Below are 22,236 nucleotides of genomic sequence, written 5' to 3'. Positions count from 1 at the left end.
TGGAATATTATACACAATTAGTCCTAGTCCCATTTTTTGCTCAAGCTGGGTTCAAGTAAACGGATGTAACTTCATATGGAGGCTGAACAACTGGACCATCCCAATAGACACCTGTAAAAATAACAAACCCCCTACATGGGCACACATCTAATAATTCTTTAAAAATGTAAATTTTGTGGTCAAATGTGAATAATTTCAGGCACCCGATGCCATCAAACACTTCCAGAGCAGGTACAGCACAGGGTTAGACACAGAGTAAAGCTCCCTCTACACTGTCCCCATCAAACACTCCCAGGGCAGGTATAGCACGGGGTTAGATACAGAGTAAAGCTCCCTCTACACTGTCCCCATCAAACACTCCCAGGGCAGCTATAGCACGGGGTTAGATACAGAGTAAAGCTCCCTCTACACTGTCTCCATCAAACACTCCCAGGACAGTATAGCACAGGGTTAGATACAAAGTAAAGCTCCCTCTACACTGTCCCCATCAAACACTCCAAGGGCAGGTACAGCACGAGGTTAGATTCAGAATAAAGCTCCCTCTACACTGTCCCAATGAGAGAAGAACTGCCCTTTTTGGAGAGAGAACATTTTCCCATCTCCCCCATACCAGCTCCCCTAGTATGATGGTGCCTCTCATTGAGTTAACACAGAACTCTGGAAAATTCTGTCCTGTTGGCCCTGCCAACTAACACTGGGTGAAATGGTTCCTAAATCCTGCAGCCTCTCAGATAGGAGTGACTGTCGCCAACACTGGATTTCATAAATCTTTTAGAATGTTATGGTAACTTTCCCCCCATAACTTCAGATAGCAGACATTGGGCTGGTTGGGGGGGGGGGATGTGTGGTTAATTGGGGCACAGCCTGCAGCAAGTCCCAGAAGTCAGGGTCACTGCTGCAGGACAGAGTCAGGAAGAGAGGCAATATGAATCCAAAGTGAATCTTGCACAGTTGGAATGGTCAATGGTCAGAAGGGGGCAGCAGGGTGGAGACAAGGTCAGTTCAACACTGCACAGTCACTGCTTTGAGGTCTTTTGGGGGCTGGTGGCGGAAAGAAATGGAATTATTGAGAAAAGGATAAGGGAGGAGGGTGCAGTTACACATGCCAAAGTGACGCAGGCAGTGGTGGAATATCTTAGCGTCCATCCAAAGCTTTATCACGCGCAATGACTGACTCGTCAAACTTGATCATCAGGGTGGTGCCCTTGTGCCAGTGAGCAGTGACTTTGGCAGGGAAGCCGCTGTAAGAGAGAATGGCCTCTACAATGCCTGCAGTGAACGAGGCACAGTTCAGTGTGCTGTTCTCCTTGGGCACCGAGATGTAGGCATTGATGAGTGGCTCCTTCTCAATGATGTAGTAGGTTTTGTCATCATCGTTGGCTTGCTCCAGTTTGTCTGCCTCCTTGCCGAACAGGGCCTTCCACACGTTGACCTTGATGAAGAGCAGCACGTTTATGACCTTGGTCTCGCGCTTGCCGTTCTTCTCCCGCATCACCAGCACGTCCAGGATGCGCACACCCACCTGCTGGCCCAGCTCCGACAGCTTGTTCTGGAGCTCGGACACGGAGTACACCCGGTTCTGGCAGTACTGCACAATCTCCGAGAAGAGCAGGGCAAAGGCACTCAGGCTGACCTCGGTCTTTGGGCGAGTTATCGAGCGCTCCAGGATGGGAGACTTGCCCCTGGTGAAGCGTGTGTCCATGGTGAACCTTTGGAAACACAAAAAATATAATCTCAGTCACTGCATTCAAGCGTTTCTTGATTATCAGAGAGTCATAGGCAGAGAATCGTTATGGTGCAGGAGGCCATTCAGCCTATCAAGTCCAGGCCAGCTCTCTGTTCAGTAAGCCAGTCAGTTCCATTTCCCTACCATAGCCCTGCAAGTTTCTTTCCCTCTCGTGCCTATACAATTTCCTTTTGAAATCATTCATTGTGTCTAACATGTTCCGAGGTAGCGAGTTCCAAGTCATTACCACTCACTGCGTAAAAGTTCTCCCTCACATCCCTCCTACATGTCTTCGCACCTAAGCCAATGGGAACAGCTTTTCCTTGTCTCCTGTATCTCTCTCTCTAGCAGTCCCTCGAAGCAAGGATGCTTGCCACAGAGCCCATAGCAACAGCGTGCAGGTGGAGTCTTTTAACACAGTGAAGCTGTTGCGCTGCAGCTACCACGCTATTCTGGCTGACCAGGAAACTCTCCCACTCTTACCATCTGCCATAGGCCTATCAGAAGGATTCACAGGGTGACTGCTTGGCCACTCCACAAACACACTTCCGCGGACACCAAATCCTGGGGTGGGACTGGAACCCGGTGCTTCTGGCTCAGAGATAGGGGCAGTACCCACTGCCCCACAACACCTCCTCGTCTACCTTATCTGAACCGCTCACAATCTTGTACACCCCTATCAAGCCTCTGCTCCATCTCCTCTTATCCAAAGAGAAGAACCCCAGCCTCTCCAAATAAACCTTGTAGCTAAAATCCCTGAACCCGGAATAGCTCTGGTAAACTGATTCCGGGGTTTCGAAATTCTTATCCTAGTTTTCAAATCCCTCACCCTCCCTATCTCTATAACTCCTCCTCCGATCCAAGAACCCTCTGAAAACTCTGCGCTCTCTCAATTCTGGCTTCCTGCCTAATCCAATTGTTTTCATTCCACCAACGGCAACAATGACTTTAGCCCCTGAACTCCAGAATTGCCTCCCTAAACCTCTCCTCCTGCAAGATTCTCCTACAAACCCATCCCTTTGGCCAAGCTTTCGGTCATTAGTCCAAACAGCTTTGTGTAGCTCAGATTTTGTTCGATAATGCTTCAATGAAGTACGTTGCATTGTGAAGCTACTTTAAAGGTGCTAATAAATGCAAGTTGTTTTTGCCTCCACTATTCTACTGGAAAATACCTGCCATACATCAACCACTCTTCATATAAAGGAGAATTTCTTGATTATCAAGCCCTACATTGGTCCTGTGCTAGTTCGAAACTGTGCCGAATGTTCTACTCTGTTTAATTTGACCTATCAACCTTTTCTATGCATTCTTATACACCTCAATTAAGCTGGCCTCTCAGGTTCTCTCTTTTCAAGGTTGAATAGCCCTTTTTAATCAGCTGTGGTTCAGTCAGTCGCAGTCTCTTTCCTCCAAGTCAGAAGTTTCTAGGTTCAAGTCCCACTCCAATAACCGAGCACCAAAATCAAGGCTGACACTCCAGTGCTGTACTAAGGGACTGCTGCATTGTCAGAGGTGCCATCTTTGGATGAGAATTTAAACCGTGACCCTGTCAGCCCTCTCGGGTGGAGAAGATTCAACGGTCATTGCTTGAAGAAAGAGCAGGGGAGCTCCCCCCTTGTCCTGGGCAAATACTTCCCTTCAACCTACACTGGCAAACCAGATTATCTGGTCATTATCACGCTGCTGTCTGTGGGAGCTTGCTACGCGCAAATTGGCTGCTTGCTTCCTCGATTACAACACTTCCAAAGTGGCTGTAAAGTACTTAGGGTCATCCCAAGGTTGTGAAAGGTGCTAAACAAATGAAAGACTGTCTTAGTTCTCTCTCTCTTACTCCCTCTGCTCTCTCTAACCCCCCCCACCCCCCCGAATATAACTCATTCAACCTATTTATTCATCCATCTCCTTCCCCCACCCCAGCCCCTGGATTATCCAATATCTCCCTCACTCTCCTCCCTTCCCCTTAATCCAGATTATCCCTTTATTTTTCTTGTTCCATTTATCTCTTTAGTTCCCTCTCTCTCTCCTGCTCTCCCTTTATCTCTCTACTTCTCTCTCTCAATTGACCTCTTCTCTCTTCCCCCTCCCTATTTACTCTTCTCTCTATCACTCCCTCTCTCTATTTGCCTCTTTCTCCTCCCCTGCCTATTTACCACCTCCCCCTCCCTATTTACTCTTCCTTGCTCCCTCTATTTACCGCTTCCCCCTCTCTATTTACCTCTTCCTCCCTCCCTTGAACTTCTTCTTTCTCCCCTCTCAATTTACCTTCCCTCATCCCCTCTCCTCATCCCCTCTTTCTATGTACCTCTTCCCTCTCTCCCCCTCTTTCTATTTACCTCTTCCCTCAGCCCTCTCTCCCCATCTTTCTATTTACCTCTCCCCTCAGCCCTCTCTCCCCATCTTTCTATTTACCTCTCCCCTCAGCCCTCTCTCTCCATCTTTCTATTTACCTCTTCCCTCATCCCTCGCTCTCCCTCTTTCTATTTACCTCTTCCCTCATCCCTCGCTCCCCCTCTTTCTATTTACCTCTTCCCTCATCCTTCGCTCCCCCTCTTTCTATTTACCTCTTCCCTCGCTCCCACTCTTTCTATTTACCTCTTCCCTCATCCCTCACTCCCCCTCTTTCTATTTACCTCTTCCCTCATCCCTCGCTCCCCCTCTTTCTATTTACCTCTTCCCTCATCCCTCGCTCCTCTTTCTATTTACCTCTTCCCTCATCCCTCGCTCCCCCTCTTTCTATTTACCTCTCCCCTCAGCCCTCTCCCCCCCCTTTCTATTTACCTCTCCCCTCAGTCCTCTCTCCCCCTCTTTCTATTTACCTCTTCCCTCAGCCCTCTCTCCCCCTCTTTCTATTTACCTCTTCCCTCAGCCCTCTCTCCCCCTCTTTCTATTTACCTCTTCCCTCAGCCCTCTCTCCCCCCTTTCTATTTACCTCTTCTCTCATCCCTCGCTCCCCCTCTTTCTATTTACCTCTTCCCTCAGCCCTCTCTCCCCCTCTTTCTATTTACCTCTTCCCTCAGCCCTCTCTCCCCCTCTTTCTACTTACCTCTTCTCTCATCCCTTGTTCCCCCTCTTTCTACTTACCTCTTCCCTCGCTCCCCCCTTTCTATTTACCTCTCCCCTTAGCCCTCTCTCCCCCTCTTTCTATTTACCTCTTCTCTCATCCCTCATTCCCCCTCTTTCTACTTACCTCTTCTCTCATCCCTCATTCCCCCTCTTTCTACTTACCTCTTCCCTCGCTCCCCCCTTTCTATTTACCTCTTCCCTCATCCCTGGCTCCCCCTCTTTCTATTTACCTCTTCCCTCATCCCTCTCTCTCCTGCTCTTTCTACTTACCTCATCCTTCTCTCCCTCCCTCTCTATTTACTTCTTCCCTCATCCCTCTCTCCCTATTTATCTCTTCCCCCTCTCTCTATTTACTCCTTCTCTCTTCCTCTCCCGCTCTCCCTTTATCTCTCTATTTATTTACCTCTATTTACCTCTTCTCTCTCTCTCTCTCTCTCTCCTCTTCCTCTTGCTGCACCGACTCTTTCCGGTTCACACCGACATGTCTCTGATCCTCCCTCGCTCCTTTCGGAATTGCCGCCTCCGCCTCCGCCTCTCTCCGAATCCCCCCCGCCTCCCGCTCACATTCTCCCTCCGCCCCTTTTCAACACTTTTACTTCTAAAAGAATTAGAGTTTGATAAACGTTCACGTCCGGGTCACCCTGGCCGCGCCCACTGGCCTGGAGATCTCACCTGATTGGATGTCCCGGATCACATGGGCCCAATAGGCCAGCCAATGGGAGGAGTCTCAATTTCCCACCAGATTTGCGTTGATTTTGTGAAAATTCCCAATTCTATAGATTTCAGATTTCCAACAATTCTATAGATTTCAGATTTCCAACATTCTATAGATTTCAGATTTCCAACATTCTATAGATTTCAGATTTCCAACAATTCTATGGATTTCCAACAATCAACAAAATTTTGATTTTCCATCTATATAATCATTTATTTAATCTGGTCAAGCCTTCCAAACAATATTTACTCCAATATATAAAAACAAAAAAACTGTGGATGCTGGAAATCCAAAACAAAAACAGAATTACCTGGAAAAACTCAGCAGGTCTGGCAGCATCGGTGGAGAAGAAAAGAGTTGACGTTTCGAGTCCTCATGACCCTTCAACAGAACTTGAGTGAGTCCGGACTCACTCAAGTTCTGTCGAAGGGTCATGAGGACTCAAAACATCAACTCTTTTCTTCTCTGCCGACACTATTTACTCCAAACTGGACAGGGAGACATTTGGATCAGTGACCAGATAGACTAAGAAGGACTTATCCACTTATTTTTATTTGTTTTCATTTTTTTTATTCATTGCTTCATCCCCACCTTTTATCCTACTTTCGATCTTTTCCCCTCCCCCCAACCCACCCCTACAAGGGCTGTCTGTCACTTGTTCATGTTGTTCTTTCCAGACTGCTTACCCTTGTCCTGCTATTATCACATTCTGCTTTCTTACCTCAATGCCACCATCAGCACCTCCTTTAGCCAGTATCACTATCATTAACATCCCTTTGTCCTTTTGTTCGTGACATCTTTGCCAATCTCTCCTTTGCCTCCACCTATCACTGGCCTTCTATCCAGCGTCACCTGCTCTACCCCCTTAAACAGTATAAATTTCATCACATTTTTACTTTTCTTTAGTTCTAAAGAAGAGTCATATGGACTCAAAATGTTAACTGTCTTTCACTCCACAGATGCTGTTAGACCTGCTGTGTTTTTCCAGCATGTTCTGTTTTTGTTTCAGATTAAGAAGGCTGATGGAGATGTTCAAAATCATAAGGGGTATGAACAGAGTAGATAGCGAGAATCTATGCTCCATCAAAACTCCTCCATGATCCAGCTGCACCTGGTTCCTCTCTTCCAACAGACCCCAATATGTTGCTTCTTTTTATATTCTTTTATAGGATGTGGGTGTCAGTGGCAAGGCTAGCATTTGATGCCCATCCCTAATTGCCCTTGAACTGACTGGCTTGCTGGGCCATTTCAGAGAGCAGTTAAGAGTCAACCACATTGCTGTGCGTCTGGAGTCACATGTAGGCCAGACCAGGTAAGGATGGTCGATTTCCTTCCCTAAAGGACATTAGTTAACCAGATGGGACTTTGTTTTACAACAATCGACAATGGTTTCATGGTCACCATTACTGAGGTTAGCTTTACAATTGCAGATCTATTAATTGAATTTAAATTCCACCAGCTGCGTGGTGGGATCTGAACTCGTGTCCCCAGAGCATTAGCCTGGGTCTTTGGCAGACTAGTCCAGTGACATTACCACCATGCCTCATTATTGTCCATTTCTCCCAACATTGTTGTCTCGAGTGCCCCAACGTCTGACCTTTCCCTCCCTTCCCTTCTCCAATTTATACAATGTCCCTCAGACACATTAACTTATAAAACAGGAATGGGTTTCATAAGTACCTAGCTTTCCCTCTCTTCCAACTTTCTCAAATCCACAGTCACCACCGTGTTGTCAAACAGCCTCTCTGTCAATCCCTGGATAAGTAGTTACGGTCTCGTACAGTTGTCCTCTTAGTTGGGCCAGTCATCCAACCCAGAGTGAATAATCCAGAGAATCTAAGTTCAAATCCCATCATGAATTCAGTTTTATTTTAAAAAACTCTGAACTAAAGGAACAGGTCTCAGTGAATGTGACCCTGAAACTGTTCAATTATCATTAAAAACCGGACTGATTTGCTAATGTATTTTAGGGAAGGGAACCTGCTGTCTTTACATGGTCTGTGACTCCAGACCACACCAGCCCAGCTATATCAAACTACAAAGAAGACCCATCACCACCTTCTGAGGGCAACTAGGAATGAGCAATAATCAGCCTTGCATGCAATGCTCACATCCAAAGAATGAATAATCAAAAAAAGTCTTCAGTTGAGCATTGAAAATATTCAAAGGTATCTTATTTGGATTGAATTATAACTATGCACCTTGGGTCTGCCTCCATTCCTCTCTTCAGCTGTTTCATTCAGCTGAACCAGGTGATGCCAAACCTCAGTGTCCTTATTACCCTCTGGGTTGAGTTTCAAACTCCTCATTATTGTCCATCATTGAACACTGCACCCTCAAATCAATTCCTGTCTGTCCCTGCTGCTGCTCAAACTACTACCTTAAAGCTCAATGCTACCTTGAGCTTCACCCTATACTAGCTCCCTAATGAGACAAAATTCTGCCTCCCACAATATTTGGTGTCACCTCAACAACCTGTGTAATAATGAGGCCTCATTGAAACTCCTTGCTGTCCAAAGTAAACATGGATCAGAACAGGTTAAAGGAACAAGAATCAGCAGGCCCAATAGACTACCTTCTTTCACAGGTCAAATCCTGTTCTCACCATATATCCCTCAACCCCAGCTACCCTCCCCTTCCCAATATTCCACAATCCCACTTACCCTCCTACTCCCATATCCCCCAATCCCATTTACCCTCCTTTCCCCAAGATCCCTCATTCCCATTTACCCTCCTACTCCCCATATCCCTCAATCCCAACAACCACCTCACCATACCCTTCAAACCCACCCAGCCACCTTGCCCCATATCCCTCAATCCCATTTACCCTCTTCTCCCATATCCCTCAACCTCACCTCCCCTCCTTCTCCTCATATACCTCAATTCCACTCACCCACCCGCCTTCAAGATCCCTCAATCTCAACAACCATACATATCTCTAAACTCAGCTTACTCACCTTCTCCCCATATCCCTCAATCCCACCCACCCACCTTCTCCTCATACTCTTCAATCCCAACAACCACCCACATCCCTCAATCCCAACTATCCACCTTCTCCTTGTATCCATCAATCCCACCTACTCACCTTCTCATTGTATCCATCAATCCCACCTACCCACCTTCTCCCCTATCCCTCAATCCCACCTTCCCACCATATATTTTAGTCTCACCATCTAACTATGGACTCTGATGCCCACAGGGCTGTTCTGTGACTATGCACGTGCTAAACAAAATAAATAAATACCACTGCACAGCCTCTGTGGAGATGCAGTCCCATTTTCACACTGATTGTATTCTCCATCGTTTGGTGTGACATTACGATTGTGTTAAATGGCATAGGTTCAGAAACAATATAAGAACTCAATATGGGCATCCAACCAGCTCTGTGGGCCGTCAGGACTGTATACAACCACAATCTGTAACCTCATGGCCTGCTATATCTCTCTCCACCATTACCACAGAGTCAATGGATCAACACTAGCTCAAAGAAGAGTGCAAGAGAGCATGGCAGGAGCAATACGAGGCATACCTAAAAATGAGGTGTCAAATTGGTGCAACTACAACACAGGACTAAATGTTTGCTAAATAGTGGAAGCAGCGTGCGATAGACAGATCTAAGCAATCCCGTGACCAACAGATCAGATCAAGGGCTCTGCACCCTGCCACATCCAGTCGTGAATAGTAGCAGACAAAGAAACAACTAACTGGAGGAGAAGGCTCCACAAGTATCCCCATCCTCAATGATGGGGGAGCCCAGCACATCAGTGCCAAAAGACAAGGCTAAAGCATTTGTGATCACTTTCAGCCAGAAGTGCTGAATGGATGATCCATCTCGGCCTCCTCCTGAGGTCCCCATCATCACAGATGCCAGTCTTCAGGCAGTTCATTCCCTCCATGTGATATCTAGAAACTCCTAAAGGGACTGGAAACAGCAAAGGGTATGGGCTCTGATAACATTCTGGCTATAGTACCAAAGGCTTGCGCTCCAGATCTAGCTGTGCTCCTAGCCAAGCTGTTCCACTACAACTACAACACTGGCATCTACCCAACAATGTGAAAAATTGCCCAGGTATGTCTTGTCCACAAGAAGCAGGACAAATCCAATCTGGTCATTTACCATCCCATCAGTCTACTCAGTAAGTGATGGACGGTATCATTGACAGTGCTGACTTTCTCACCAACAATCTGCTCACTGGCACTCAGTTTGGGTCCTATCAAGACCACTCAATTCATGACTTCATTACAGGCTTGGTTCAAACATTGGCTTAAGAGCTGAACTCCAGAAATGAGGTGGAGTGACTGCCCTTGACATCAAGGCAGCATTTGACCGAGTGTGGCATCAAAGAGCCCTAGCAAAACTGAAGTCATTAGGAATTAGGAGAAAAGTCTCCACTGGTTGGAGTCATGTCTAGCACAAAGGAAGATGTTGTGGCTGTTGGAGGTCAGTTGTCTCAGCACCAGGATATATTTCAGGAGTTCCTCAGTGTAGTGTCCTACACACAACCACCTCTAACTGCTTCATCAATGGCCTTCCTTCCATCATAAGGTCAGAAGTGGAGATGCACGGTGATGATTGCACAATGTTCAGCACCATTCACGACTCTGTAGATATTGAATAAAGACATTGATGAGGGCAGCAGACGATGGGAGCAACGTCACTTGTAAGTTCCCCTCCAAGTCACTCACCATCCTGACTTGGAAATATATCACCATTCCCTCACTGTCGCTGGGTCAAAATCCTGGAACTCCCTCCCTAACAGCACTGTGGGTGTACCTACACCACATGGACTGCAGCGGTTCAAGAAGGCAGCTCACCACCACCTTCTCAAGGGCAATTAGGGATGGGCAATAAATGCTGGTCTAGCCAGCGATGGCCACGTTCCATGAAAGAATAAATAAATATTCCTTTTATCCAGGGAACGGTTGCAATCTGCCTGAAATGTTAGTAAAGGCAGATTCAGTCATGGCTTTCAAAAGGGAACCTGGGAAGTGCTTGAAGGGAAAGAAACCCCAGGGCTACATGGAAAGGGCTGGGTCTGTGACTAGCTGGGTTGCTCTTGCAGAGAAAAAACATAGGATTGATGGGCTAAATGGCCTCCTTCTGTGCGCAACCACTGTCTGACTCTTTAGCAGGAGAATATAACCTTAAAGTTAGAACTAGGCCATTCAGGAGTGAAATCAGGAAGAACTTTTCCACAGAAAGGATAGTGCAAATTTGGAACGCTCTATCCCAAAAGGATATGGATGCTGGGGACCAATTGTATTAAGATCGGTAGGTTTTTGTTGGTTAAGGGTATCAGGGGTATGGAGCCAAGGTGGGCAAATGGATTTAAGATGGATCAGCCATGATCTAATTGATGGCTCGAGGGGCTGAATGGCTTCCTGTTCCTACATTGCTGAAATTATATTCATTACTAATTGAATATCCGGGGGTAGGGCAGGAATGAGCTCCTTTGTCTACAGTTGGTAGTGTAATCAATATTGGGTACATATATCAGTGCGTACCTAATTTCTGTGCAGTCTTCCTTCAAGGCTGCTGAAGGTGCCACCTTTACTTCAGTGCCTCACTGTTACTGTGTTGACAAGCAAACCTGTGAATAGCCTCCAGTAGCAGACAGGCCACTGCCCCTCCTCACTAAGTGACAAGTGGAATGTCTGGTGCCACCCAGTCAGTCTGGCTGAAATGGAATATTGCAGCAACTTCTAACAATCCTGAGCCAAGGTGGATCGGAACAGGTTACAGGAACAGGAAGATCAACTTGGCTCAATAAGCTTTTCAATATTTGGCAGATCATCCTACCTACTCACTCTATCCCTCAATCCTACCTATTCCCTCAATCGCTCAACCCCACCATCTCACTCTATCGCTCAGCCCCACCTACTCACACTATCTCTCAACCTCACTTACTCATAAACTCTATCCCTCCACCCCACCTTCTCACACTATCCCCCAGCCCCGCCTCCTCACTCTATCCCTCAGCCCCACCTACTCACCCTCTCCCTCAACCCCACCTACTCACTATGTTCCCCAAACTCACTTACTCGCACTATCCCTCAACCCCATCTGCTCACTAAATCTCTCAACCTCACTTACTTACTCTATCCCTCAGCCCCACCTACTCACCAAATCCCTCAACCCCACCTACTCCTAACAGCACTGTGGGTATACCTACACCACATGGACTGTAGCAGATCAAGAATGTGGCTCACCACCACCTTCTCAAGGGCAATTAGATGGGCACTAAATGCTGGCCTAGACAGCAATGTCCACATCCCATGTATGAATAAAAAAACACACTAAATCCCTCAATCCCTCCTACTCACTACATCCCTCAGTCCACGTACCGAACCTCTCCCCAAATCCTTCAGACTCCAGCTTCAACAATAGTGTGTGTGAAAGCTTTTCTCCTGATCACTCTCCTCAATCTCAATGATTGTTTTAAAATGATGCTATTCACTTCCTGACTAGAGGAGGGTTAGTCTTTCTCTATCCACTCTATCGAAATCCTTAACAAATTTCAAACCCTCGGTTAAATTTCCCCTTGGCCTTCGCTGCTCCAATGAGAACTAGTCCCAGTATCTCAAGGCTCCCCTTGTTCCTATCCCACCGCTGGTTTCCATCTGGTTAACCTATGCTCGATGCAAAATGATATAGAATTACAACACAAAAGCAGATCCTTTAGCCTAATCAGTCTGTGTTGGCGTTAATGCCTCACACGAGCAGTACCTTATCTATTCACTCTGTTCCTGTCACTCCCTAACCCTGCCTTCCTTCACCCATCTATCTAACCTGTCCGTCCCTGGCAATAATCTGAAATTAAGCCAGGTTGTTTGCTGTTATATTTGACCCTTAGATGAGCTTCTGACCAGATATCTGCGGCATCACTATAGACTACCCAGATCCACCTCTGTAACATGGCCTGAGTCTGCCGTGTCTCAGCTCACTTGCTGCTGAAACCTAATTTCGTGCCTTCATTACCTTTAGATTCTATTTCAATGCATGGGGAGGTGGTAGTGTAGTGGTAATACCACTGGACTAGTGATCCAATTCAATTTTAAAAATCTAGAATAATAGTAATGGTGACCATGAAACTATTATTGATTGTTAAAAAAAACAATCTGGTTCACCTATGCCCTTTAGGGAAGGAAATCTGCCATCCTTACCTGGTCTGACCTACATGTGAACCCAGACCCACAGCAATATGGTTGACTCTTAACTTCTCTCTGAAGTGGCTGAACAAGTCACTCTGTTGTATTTAGCTGGTAGAAGGCCTAAATGGAATGAAACTAGACTTAATACTGAAAGGCCTGGATAGAGTGGACGTGGGGAAGATGGTTCCATTAGTAGGAGAGACTAGGACCCAAGGGCACAGCCTCAGACTAAAGGGAAGACCTTTTAGAACAGAGATGAGGAGAAGCTTCTTTAGCCAGAGAGTGGTGAATCTTTGGAATTCATTGCCACAGAAGGCTGTGGAGGCCAGGTCATTGAATGTATTTAAGACCGAGGTAGATAAGTTCTTGATTGCTAAGGGGATCAAAGGTTACGGGGAGAAGGCAGGAGAATGGGGTTGAAAAACTTATCAGCCATGATTGAATGGCAGAGCAGACTCGATGGGCCGAATGGCCTAATTTCTGCTCCTATGTCTTATGGTCTTATAGACAGAGCATGCATCAATCTAGGCACTGGAAACAACAATAGCGAACCCAGCCCTGCTGACCCTACCAAGCCCTCCTTACTAACATCTGGGTGCTTGTGCCAAAGTTGGGAATGGTGTCCCACAGGCCAGTCAAGAAACATACCTTATAGAAAATGTCCCAGACACCACCATCACCATCTACATACCCAGCAGAGGTGTGGTACAGTGGTATATAGTCAGGAGGGAGTTCCCCAGGAGTCCTCAATATTGACTCTGGACCTCTTGAAGTCTCGTGGCATCAACCAAATGTTACTGTGGGTCTGGAGTCACATGCAGGCCAGGCCAGGGAAGGATGAACCAGACAGGTTTTTACAACAATCAGCAATGGTTTGGTGGTCATCGTCAGACGTTTAATTCCAGGTATTTCAAATTGGACATGGGCAATGAATGTTGGCCTAGCCATCAGCATCCACATCCCCATGAATGAATTAAAAAAGAACGCTAAATCCCTCAAAATTAAAATTCTACCATCTGCCAGGGTGGGATTTAAACCCAGGTCCCCAGTGCATTATCCTGAGTCTCTGGATTACTAGTCCAGTGACAATACCACTAAGCCAGTGCCTCCCCCTTCAATGCCTATCATGAAGAGTGGCTCGCTAGCACCACTACTGGCCAAGTTCTGAAGGACATAGCTGCTAGACTGAGTTTGTGGCAGGAGATGAGGGAACCAACAAGAGGGAAAAACATGCTTGACCTCATCCTCACCAATCTACCTGTCGCAAATGCATCTGTCCATGATAGTATTGGTAGAAGTGACCATCACACAGTTCTTCTGGAGACAAAGTCCCATCTTCACCCTGAGGAAACTCCTATCGTGTTGTGTGGCACTACCACCGTGCTTAATGGGATAGATTTCGATCAGATCTAGCAACTCAAAACTAGGCATCCATGAGGCGCTGTGGGCCATCAGCAGCAGAATTGTATTCAACCACAGTCTGTAACCTCATGGCCCAACATATCCCCCATTCTATCATTACCATCAAACCAGGGGATCAAACCTGGTTCAATGAGGAACACAGGAGGACATGCCAGGATCAGCACCAAGCATTCCTAAAATTCAGGTGTCAACCTGGTGAAGCTACAACACAGGACTACTTGCATACCAAACAGCAGAAGCAGCAAGTATGGAAAGAGCTAAGCAATTCCACAACCAACAGATCAGGTCTAAGCTCTGCAGTCCTGCTACATCCAGTCATGAATGATGGTGGACAGTTAAACAATTCTCTGGAGGAGGATGCTCCATAAATATCCCCATCCTCAATGATGGGGATCCTAGCACATCAGTGCAAAAGATATGACTGAAGCATTCACAACAATCTTCAGACAGAAGTGCTGAGTGGATGATCGATCTTGACCTCCTCCTGGGGTCCCTAGCATCTCAGATGCCAAACTTCAGCCAATTCAATTCACCCCATGTGATATCAAGAAATGGCTGAAGGCACTGGTTACTGCACAGGCTATGTATGGGCCCTGACAACATTCTGGCATTAGCAGTGAAGACGTGTTCTCCAGAACTTGTTGCGCCCCTAATCAGGCTGTTCCAGTACAGCTACATCACTGACATCTACCCAGCAATGTGGAAAATTGCCCATGTATGTCCTGTCCTCAAAAAGCAGAACAAATCCAACCTGACCAATTACTGCCCCATCAGTCTACTCTTGATCATCAGCGAAGTGATGGAAGATGTCATCGACAGTGCTATCAAGTGGCGCGTACTCAGCAATAAGCTGCTCAATTCACCAAGCCTCCTTAGACAGCACCTTCCAAGCCCACGACCACTACCATCTAGAAGGACAAGGGCAGCAGACACATGGCAACACCACCACCTGGAAGTTCCCCTCCAAGTCACTCACACTCCTGACTTGGAAATATATCGCTGTTCCTTCACTGTCACTGGGTCAGAATCCTGGAACTCCCTCCCTAACAGCACTGTGGGTGTACCTACACCACATGGACTGCAGAGGTTCAAGAAAGCAGCTCACCACCACCTTCTCAAAGGCAACGAGGGATAGGCAATAAATGCTGGCCCAGCCAGCGAATCCTGTGAATGAATTTTTAAAAATCACTGATGCTTGGTTTGGGTTGTGCCAGGTCACTCAGCTCTTGACCTCATTACAGCCCTTGTGCAAACATGGGCAAAAGAGCTGACTTCAAGAGGTGAGGTGAGAGTGACTGACCTTGACATCAAGGCAACATTTGACCGAGTGTGGCATCAAGGAGCCCTAGCAAAACTAGAGTCAAAGGGAATCGGGGGAAAGTGCTCCGCTGGTTGGACTCATTCCTGGCAGAAAGGAATTTGGTCAATCATCTCCATCCCAGGACATCACTGCAGGAGTTCCTCAGGGTAGTGCCCAAGGCCCAACCATCTTCAGCTGCTTCATCAATGACCTTCCTTCCATTGTAAGATCAGAAGTGGGGATGTTCGCTGATGATTGCCCAATGTTCACCATTCACAACTCCTCAGGGACAGAAGCAGTCCATGTCCGAATGCAGCAAGACCTGAACAGCATTCAGGCTTGGGCTGACAAGTGGTAAGTAACATTCATGCCACACAAGTGGCAAACAATTAACATTTTTAACATAAGAGATTCTAACCATTCCTCCTTGACATTCAATATCATTCCCATTGCTGAATCCCCCATTATCAACACCCTGGCAGTTACCATTGACCAGAAACTGAACTGGACCATCAAATAAATATTGTAACTACAAGAGCTGGTCAGAGGCTGGGAATTCGACAATGAGTAACTCATCTCCTGAATCCCCAAAGCCTGTCCACCATCTACAAGGCACAAATTAGGAGTGTGATAGAATACTCTCCACTTGCCTGGATGAGTGCAGCTCCAACAATACTCAAAAAGCTCAACAACATCCAGGATAAAGCAACTTGTTTAATTGGCACCCCATCCACCACCTTAAACACTCACTCCCTCCACCACTGGCGCACAGTGGCAGCAGTGTGTACCATCTAGAAGATGCACTGCAGCAACTCACCAAGGCTTCTTTGACAACACCTTCCAAACCCACGACCACTACCACCTAGAAGTACAAGGGCAGCAGATACATGGGAAAACCACCATCTGCCAGTTCCCCTCTAAACCACATGGCATCCTAACTTGGAAATATATCATTGTTCCTTCACTGTTGCTGGATCAAAATCCTGGAACTCCCTCCCTAACAGCAGTGTGGGTGTACCAACACTACATGGGCTGCAGCAGTTCAAGAAGACAGCTTACCACCACTTCTCAAGGCAATTGAGGAGGGACAATAAATGCTGGCCTAGCCAGCAATGCCTACATCCCTTGAAAGAATAAATTTAAAAAAATCTCCTAGCTGGCCTCCTACATTCTACTCTCTTTAAACTTGGGGTCATGCAAAATTCTGCTGCCCATGTCTTTTCTCACCCCAAGTCCTATTCACCTATCACCCCTGTGCTTTCTGACTCTCAACTTCATGGCTCCCAGTCAAGCAACATGTTATTTTTAAATTTGTCATCCTTGTTTTCAAATCCTACCATGGCCTCCCTCCTCCTGCCCTCTGTAATCTTCTCCCCTTCACAACCCTCCAAGACATTTGTACTCCTCTAATTCTGATCTCTTGAGCATTCCAAATTTTAATCAGTCTTTTGCCTGGGCCCCAAGCTCTGGAATTCTCTCCCTCCACCTCTCCACCTCTCTCCATCACATTCCTCCTTTAAGACATTCTTTGACCAGAATTTTAGTCATCTGATCTAAAATCTCCTTATGTGGCTCAGTGTCAAATTTCGCTTTAGTGTGGTCCTGTGGAGAGCCTTGGGATGTCTTATTACATTTACTACATGCTATATAAATATGGTTTTGTTATTGATATTAGTCCCTGCTTCAATGGTTAACTCCAATTTGGAATTTGACAGCCTTATAACCCTCTCTGTAAATTTCCTGATCCCTGTCCTGAAACTCATCTAATCTTATGTCAATGTGCCCTCATTCTAAACAGTGCAGTTGCTAGAAACAGACTGGGTCTTACCCTAATCGGCTTTAATAACCTTTTTAATAAAGAGGCCCGAATCTGCACATGATATGAGCACTGACATGCACAAGTTTCCCATTGCCTCTTTATACCTGGACGCTGTACTCCATTTAAATTGTTCACAACCCTTATTTAAGGTTGTCAACTCTGGCTGAATGTATTCCTGGAGGTTTCATCACACAACCTTGGCTTCCAACTGCTCCGCTCCCTGCTTCCTGCCATTGGTCATCTGACACATCCATCCTTGTGGTCTCCTGCCCTCTCACCTCACCAACCCCTAGTCTGAAAGCCAACAGAATTGCACGATTGAATGATTCTTGACTGTCAGTCAAACAGCCTTTACCCCATTGTTGATATTCTTGTATCTAATGAAAGAAACTTGGGCGGGGGGTGGGGGGGGGGGGGGGGTGGCGGGGTCGGCCATTTAAGACAGAGAAGAGGAGAAATTTTTTTCTCTCAGAGGATTTATGAGTCTTTGGAACTCTCTTCCTCAAAAGGCAGTGGAAGCAGAGATTGAATATTTTTTAAGGCAGAGCTAGATAGATTCTTGATTAACAAAGGGGGTGAAACGTTATCAGGGGTAGGCAGGAATGCGAGGTTGAGGTTACAATTAAATCTTATTGAATGGTGAAGCAGGCTCGAGGGGCCGAGTGGCCTACTCCTGCTCCCAGTTCGTATGTTCAAAAGCTTGAAGAAAATGACTAAAAAACACAATTAAAAAAATAAATCTTCCTATGATTTTGTTTATCTTGGGTTACTTGCCACAATGTCCTGGTGATGATGCTTCAATTCCTGGAGACTCCAGGACAATCCTGGGAATGTTGGTATCTATTGATATTTTTTTACATGGGGCTTTCCAGCAGAGGGTCATTCTGTAGTGATTGGGAGGTGGAAGATCTTTGCTGATTTTCCTTATTGAATCACTTTCTGAAAAAAAGCTGCAGCTGTTATGTCCAGAGTAAGAGAGTGTGGAAGAACGGCAACCTGAGAATGCCTAACTCCTCGTCTACCAAGCCTGCATTCTCATGCACTCCTCTACAATGGTGAGGGTTGAGGGTGTCATAATGGTATAAAGGCACCAGTCACTCATAAGAGATTGTGCAAACGTGTTCTGGGCTCATTCTTGATGCTCGGCACACGTGCATTTATATACATGGATAGAAAGCTTGAGGACATCAGGGTTGTGTGTGCTGTGTTCTGCTCCAGGCCAAAATGAATCTGAGGCTGCATCACATGACACATTTCCCTTTAAGTGATGCCATGCTGCTATCCCTTAAAGGAGTATTACAACATTCAAACATTCATAAGAATTAGGAGCAGGAGCAGGAATAGGCCTCTCAGCCCCTCGAACCATTCAATAAGATCATGGCTGATCTGATTTTAATCTCAACTACACATTCCTGCCTAACCCAATTAACCTTTCATCCCCTTATTATCAAGAATCTATCTACCTCTGCCTTAAAGATATTCAAAGACTCTACCTCAACCACCTTTTCAGGAAGAGAATTTCAAAGACTCACAACCGTCTGAGAGGAACATTTTTCCTCATCTCTGTCTTAAATAGGCAACACCTTATTTTTAAACAATGACCCTAGTTTTAGATTCTTCCAGAAGAGGAAACATCCTTTCTACATCCAGCCTGTCAAGACCCCTCAGTGAGACCTGGACAACGTATGCTAAGCAGGAGAAAAAGCTAAACAGTGTCCTCTTTTGCTGCCTCAGACATACCCTCATATCTCTTGACAGGGATAAGGTCACCAACTCAGAGCTCCTGGAGTGTGCTCATTGCAAAGCCCACAGAGTCTGCGTTGGCTCGGTCACATTCATTGGATGGATGACAGCCGTACCCCCAAAGACTTTCAGTATGATGAACTGGCCACTGGGTCAAGATCTACTCGGAGTCCATACCTTCACGACAAGGACACTTGCAAGCGAGATAGGAAGATAGCGAACACTGACACTGACAACTGGGTGATAGTCACTGACGGTCATGACCTCTGGAGGCTGACTGTTTGGAGGGACATTGGAAGAGCTGAGCAGAAAGGGAAAGCTCAGCTGGCCGAGAAGAGGGCCCCAGGGAAAAACAGAAGCCGGAGAACCGTGCACCTTCTCGGCTCCACTGTCTTCCTCTGCAGTGCATACAGCAGGGACAGCCACGCCAGACTGGGGGCAACTAAGCCTCACCAGGTGATGCTTAACACAGGGATGACCATCATGGTGCAAACCATCGTCTCACAAGTTGAAAGACATTGTGAATCACAAGGTTCCAGGTTCAAGTCCCCACTCCAGGGTTTGAGCACCATAATCAAGGCTGACAACTCCAGGGCAGTACAGAGGGACTGCTGCACTGCCAGTGGTGCCGACTTTCGGATGAGATGTTGAGGTCCCATCTATCTGCTCGGATGAATGTAAAAGATCCCATGGCACTATTTCAAAGAGGAGCGGGGTGGGGGGGGGGGGGGGGGGGGGGGGGGGGGGGGGGGTTGGTTATCCCCAAGTGCCCTGGCCAATATTTATCCCTCAATCAACATCACAAAAAGATTATCTGCTCATTATCACATTGCTGCTTGTGGGAGTTTGTTGTGTGCAAATTAGCTACTATGTTTCCTACAACATTGACCACACTTCCAAAAAGTACTTCATTGGCTGTGAAGCGCTTGGAGGCGTCCAAGTGGTCGTGAAAAGCGCTACATAAATGCAAGATTTCCTTTCTCACGAGCCTAGTGGTGCTGAGTCCCACCCACCCCCCAACTGCAGAATTGCAAGACCCCTTTAATACAGGAACATGAAAGTACAGGGGTCTTTGCCCAATAAAAGCTGAGGGGTGGCCCTTTAATGAGGAAACGGCCGGACGATGCTGCAGCCGGGCAGCAGAGGGCAGCCGCGCTACCAGAAGCGCTTTTGCGTCGACTCAATGTGCCAGAGAGGAGGGTGCGCGCTTTTCCCTTTAAACCTTCCCTTAAAGGCAAGGGGTGTGGGGAATGCTGCAATCTCAGGTGTGTGGGGAAATGCTGCTGCTCACCTGGTCCCAAAGTAGTTCCCGGTGACTCGGACTGTTGAGGAATTCAGCGGAGGGGGGGAAGTAGAGCCCTGCATTGAAATCAGAGTTTTGAGGAGGTGCAGAGCCCAAACTTTGCAAAGTGTCCCAGGTGAATGAAACTTTTTTTAAAAAAAAACTTCTCTTGCAAGTTGGCGGCTGCACTTCTGTTGAAGAAAGGATTGGAGAAGGAGGAGGAGGGAGGGGACAAAGAGTGACAACGTCTAGAAACGTTTTGGCAGGCGTTTTGCATGGAGTTGGGGGGGGGGGGGCGGGGTTCCAACATTCCCTGAATTTTGAACATAGAAATCAAGGCTTTTATTTTAAAGTGAATTCTTGCAAGAGTGGGAAGCTGATTTTTTTCAACCCCACCCCACCCCCTTACCGACTCTTGAAGGAATAACAGGTGAAGGATTCGCTGGTGAAAGTGGTGGGACTTGCTCATGACTTTGGTTCTGAGGAGCTCCTCAGTGGGTCGGGAGTTGTGGATCAGGGGCTCCCGGGAATGAGGCACTCGATCCCTGGGATAAAAGCAGAAAAACAAAACAAAAAACAAAACTGCGGATGCTGGAAATCCAAAAACAGAAATATAGATTTAAAAAAAATACCGGACACCCGATCCTGGATTTGCCACACCTCCAACAACTGCTGATGCTGATGCTCGTTCTCTCTCCAGGGCTGGAGTGCTGGGAAGTCATGGATGAGCCTTTGGTGCAAACGGACAAGGGCAACCCGGGGGCTCGGGGACCTTGCGGTCAGTCCCCTGGGCCAGGAACCTGGCAGCTGACAGAGCTGGTCAGAGATTTTGCGGATACCCTGGGCCAGTTTAAGGATGCTCTACACATGGCGGGTAGGTGCTGGAGATTTAAACGCGAGCTATCAATCGGCTTTGCCGCAGCAGTTTCGATGAAGGTTAACTTTTCTCTGGTGTCCATACAACTGTGAAGAACATCCGGCAGATCAGTGATAGATTCTGTTCTTCCAAATCTAGGTTGTGACATGGAGTATTAATGATTATTTTGTGATCAAATTGTACCCCAGTGTTATACAGTGACAGACCTGTCATTGCCAGTACTGTACCCCAGAGTTTGACAGTGGCAGTGCTATACCCCAGTGTTATGTAATGACTGACCCATACCCACCAGTACCGAACCCCAGTGTTATACAGTGGCTGACCTATATCCACCAGTACTGTATCCCAGTGTTATACAGTGACATATCTGACCCCACCAGTACCAAACCCCAGTGTTATACAGTGACATATCTGACCCCACCAGTACCGAACCCCAGTGTTATACAGTGACTGACCCATACCCACCAGTACCGAACCCAGTGTTATACAGTGACTGACCCATACCCACCAGTACTGTATCCCAGTGTTATACAGTGGCAGACCTGACCCCACCAGTACTGAACCCCAGTGTTATACAGTGGCTGACCTATATCCACCAGTACTGTACCCCAGTGTTATACAGTGACAGACCTATATCCACCAGTACTATATCCCAGTGTTGTACAGTGACATACCTATATCCACCAGTACTGTACCCCAGGGTTATACAGTGACATACCTGACCCCACCAGTATTATACCCCAGTGTTATATAGTGACTGACCCATACCCACCAGTACTGTACCCCACTGTTATACAGTGACATACCTGACCCCACCAGTACTGTACTCCAATGTCACACAGTGACAGACCTGTACTTACCAGTACTGTGCCTGTGTTTACAATGACAGACCTATATCCACCAGTACTGTACCCCAGTGTTTTACAGTAACAGACCTGTGTCCCCAGTATTGTTCCCCAGTGTGGTACAATGATGGACCTGTACGTACAAGTACTGCTTACAGGAGTTATACAGTGACTGACTTGCACCTCACAATTAAGATCTGACAGAATTATACCTATCAGTATTCTATCCCAGGGTTATAAAGTGATGGACCCTTACACACCAGTACAGTACCCCAGTGTTATACAGTGACTG

At 46.8% G+C, this 22,236-nt stretch overlaps 2 protein-coding genes across 6 annotated transcripts in view; one reads left to right on the top strand and one right to left on the bottom strand.

Moving 5' to 3' along the window:
* Nucleotides 1-432: 432 nt before the first annotated feature.
* On the bottom strand, nucleotides 433-20,888 carry trappc5 (trafficking protein particle complex subunit 5). 4 transcript variants are annotated; one of them, XM_041177216.1, is made up of 2 exons: nucleotides 20,855-20,888; nucleotides 433-1,709 (listed from the first exon to the last, which is right to left on the bottom strand). In XM_041177216.1, exon 2 carries the CDS (start codon nucleotides 1,700-1,702, stop codon nucleotides 1,136-1,138), a length of 567 nt encoding a protein of 188 aa, XP_041033150.1. In that variant the 5' UTR covers nucleotides 1,703-1,709; nucleotides 20,855-20,888; the 3' UTR covers nucleotides 433-1,135. The 4 variants fall into 4 exon arrangements, with proteins under 4 accessions (XP_041033150.1, XP_041033147.1, XP_041033148.1 ...); XM_041177213.1 differs by lacking the exon at nucleotides 20,855-20,888 and adding an exon at nucleotides 20,232-20,356; XM_041177214.1 differs by lacking the exon at nucleotides 20,855-20,888 and adding an exon at nucleotides 5,203-5,361.
* LOC121271312 (GEM interacting protein) overlaps nucleotides 20,217-22,236 on the top strand; it is an 88,781-nt gene continuing 86,761 nt past the window's right edge. The window contains exons 1-2 of one of the 2 annotated variants that reach the window (XM_041177211.1): nucleotides 20,217-20,358; nucleotides 20,923-21,096. In XM_041177211.1, the coding sequence (XP_041033145.1) occupies nucleotides 20,943-21,096 (154 nt within the window). In that variant the 5' untranslated portion in view covers nucleotides 20,217-20,358; nucleotides 20,923-20,942. Of the gene's footprint in view, nucleotides 20,359-20,543; nucleotides 21,097-22,236 lie in introns of those variants that run through there. The other variant, XM_041177210.1, reaches the window with a different exon arrangement.

This window comes from Carcharodon carcharias, chromosome 30 (genome assembly GCF_017639515.1).
Source record: "Carcharodon carcharias isolate sCarCar2 chromosome 30, sCarCar2.pri, whole genome shotgun sequence".
NCBI classification, from domain to species: Eukaryota; Metazoa; Chordata; class Chondrichthyes; order Lamniformes; family Lamnidae; genus Carcharodon; species Carcharodon carcharias.
Note: the sequence above shows the minus strand (reverse complement) of the source record. Positions and strands in the feature narration are given on the sequence as shown.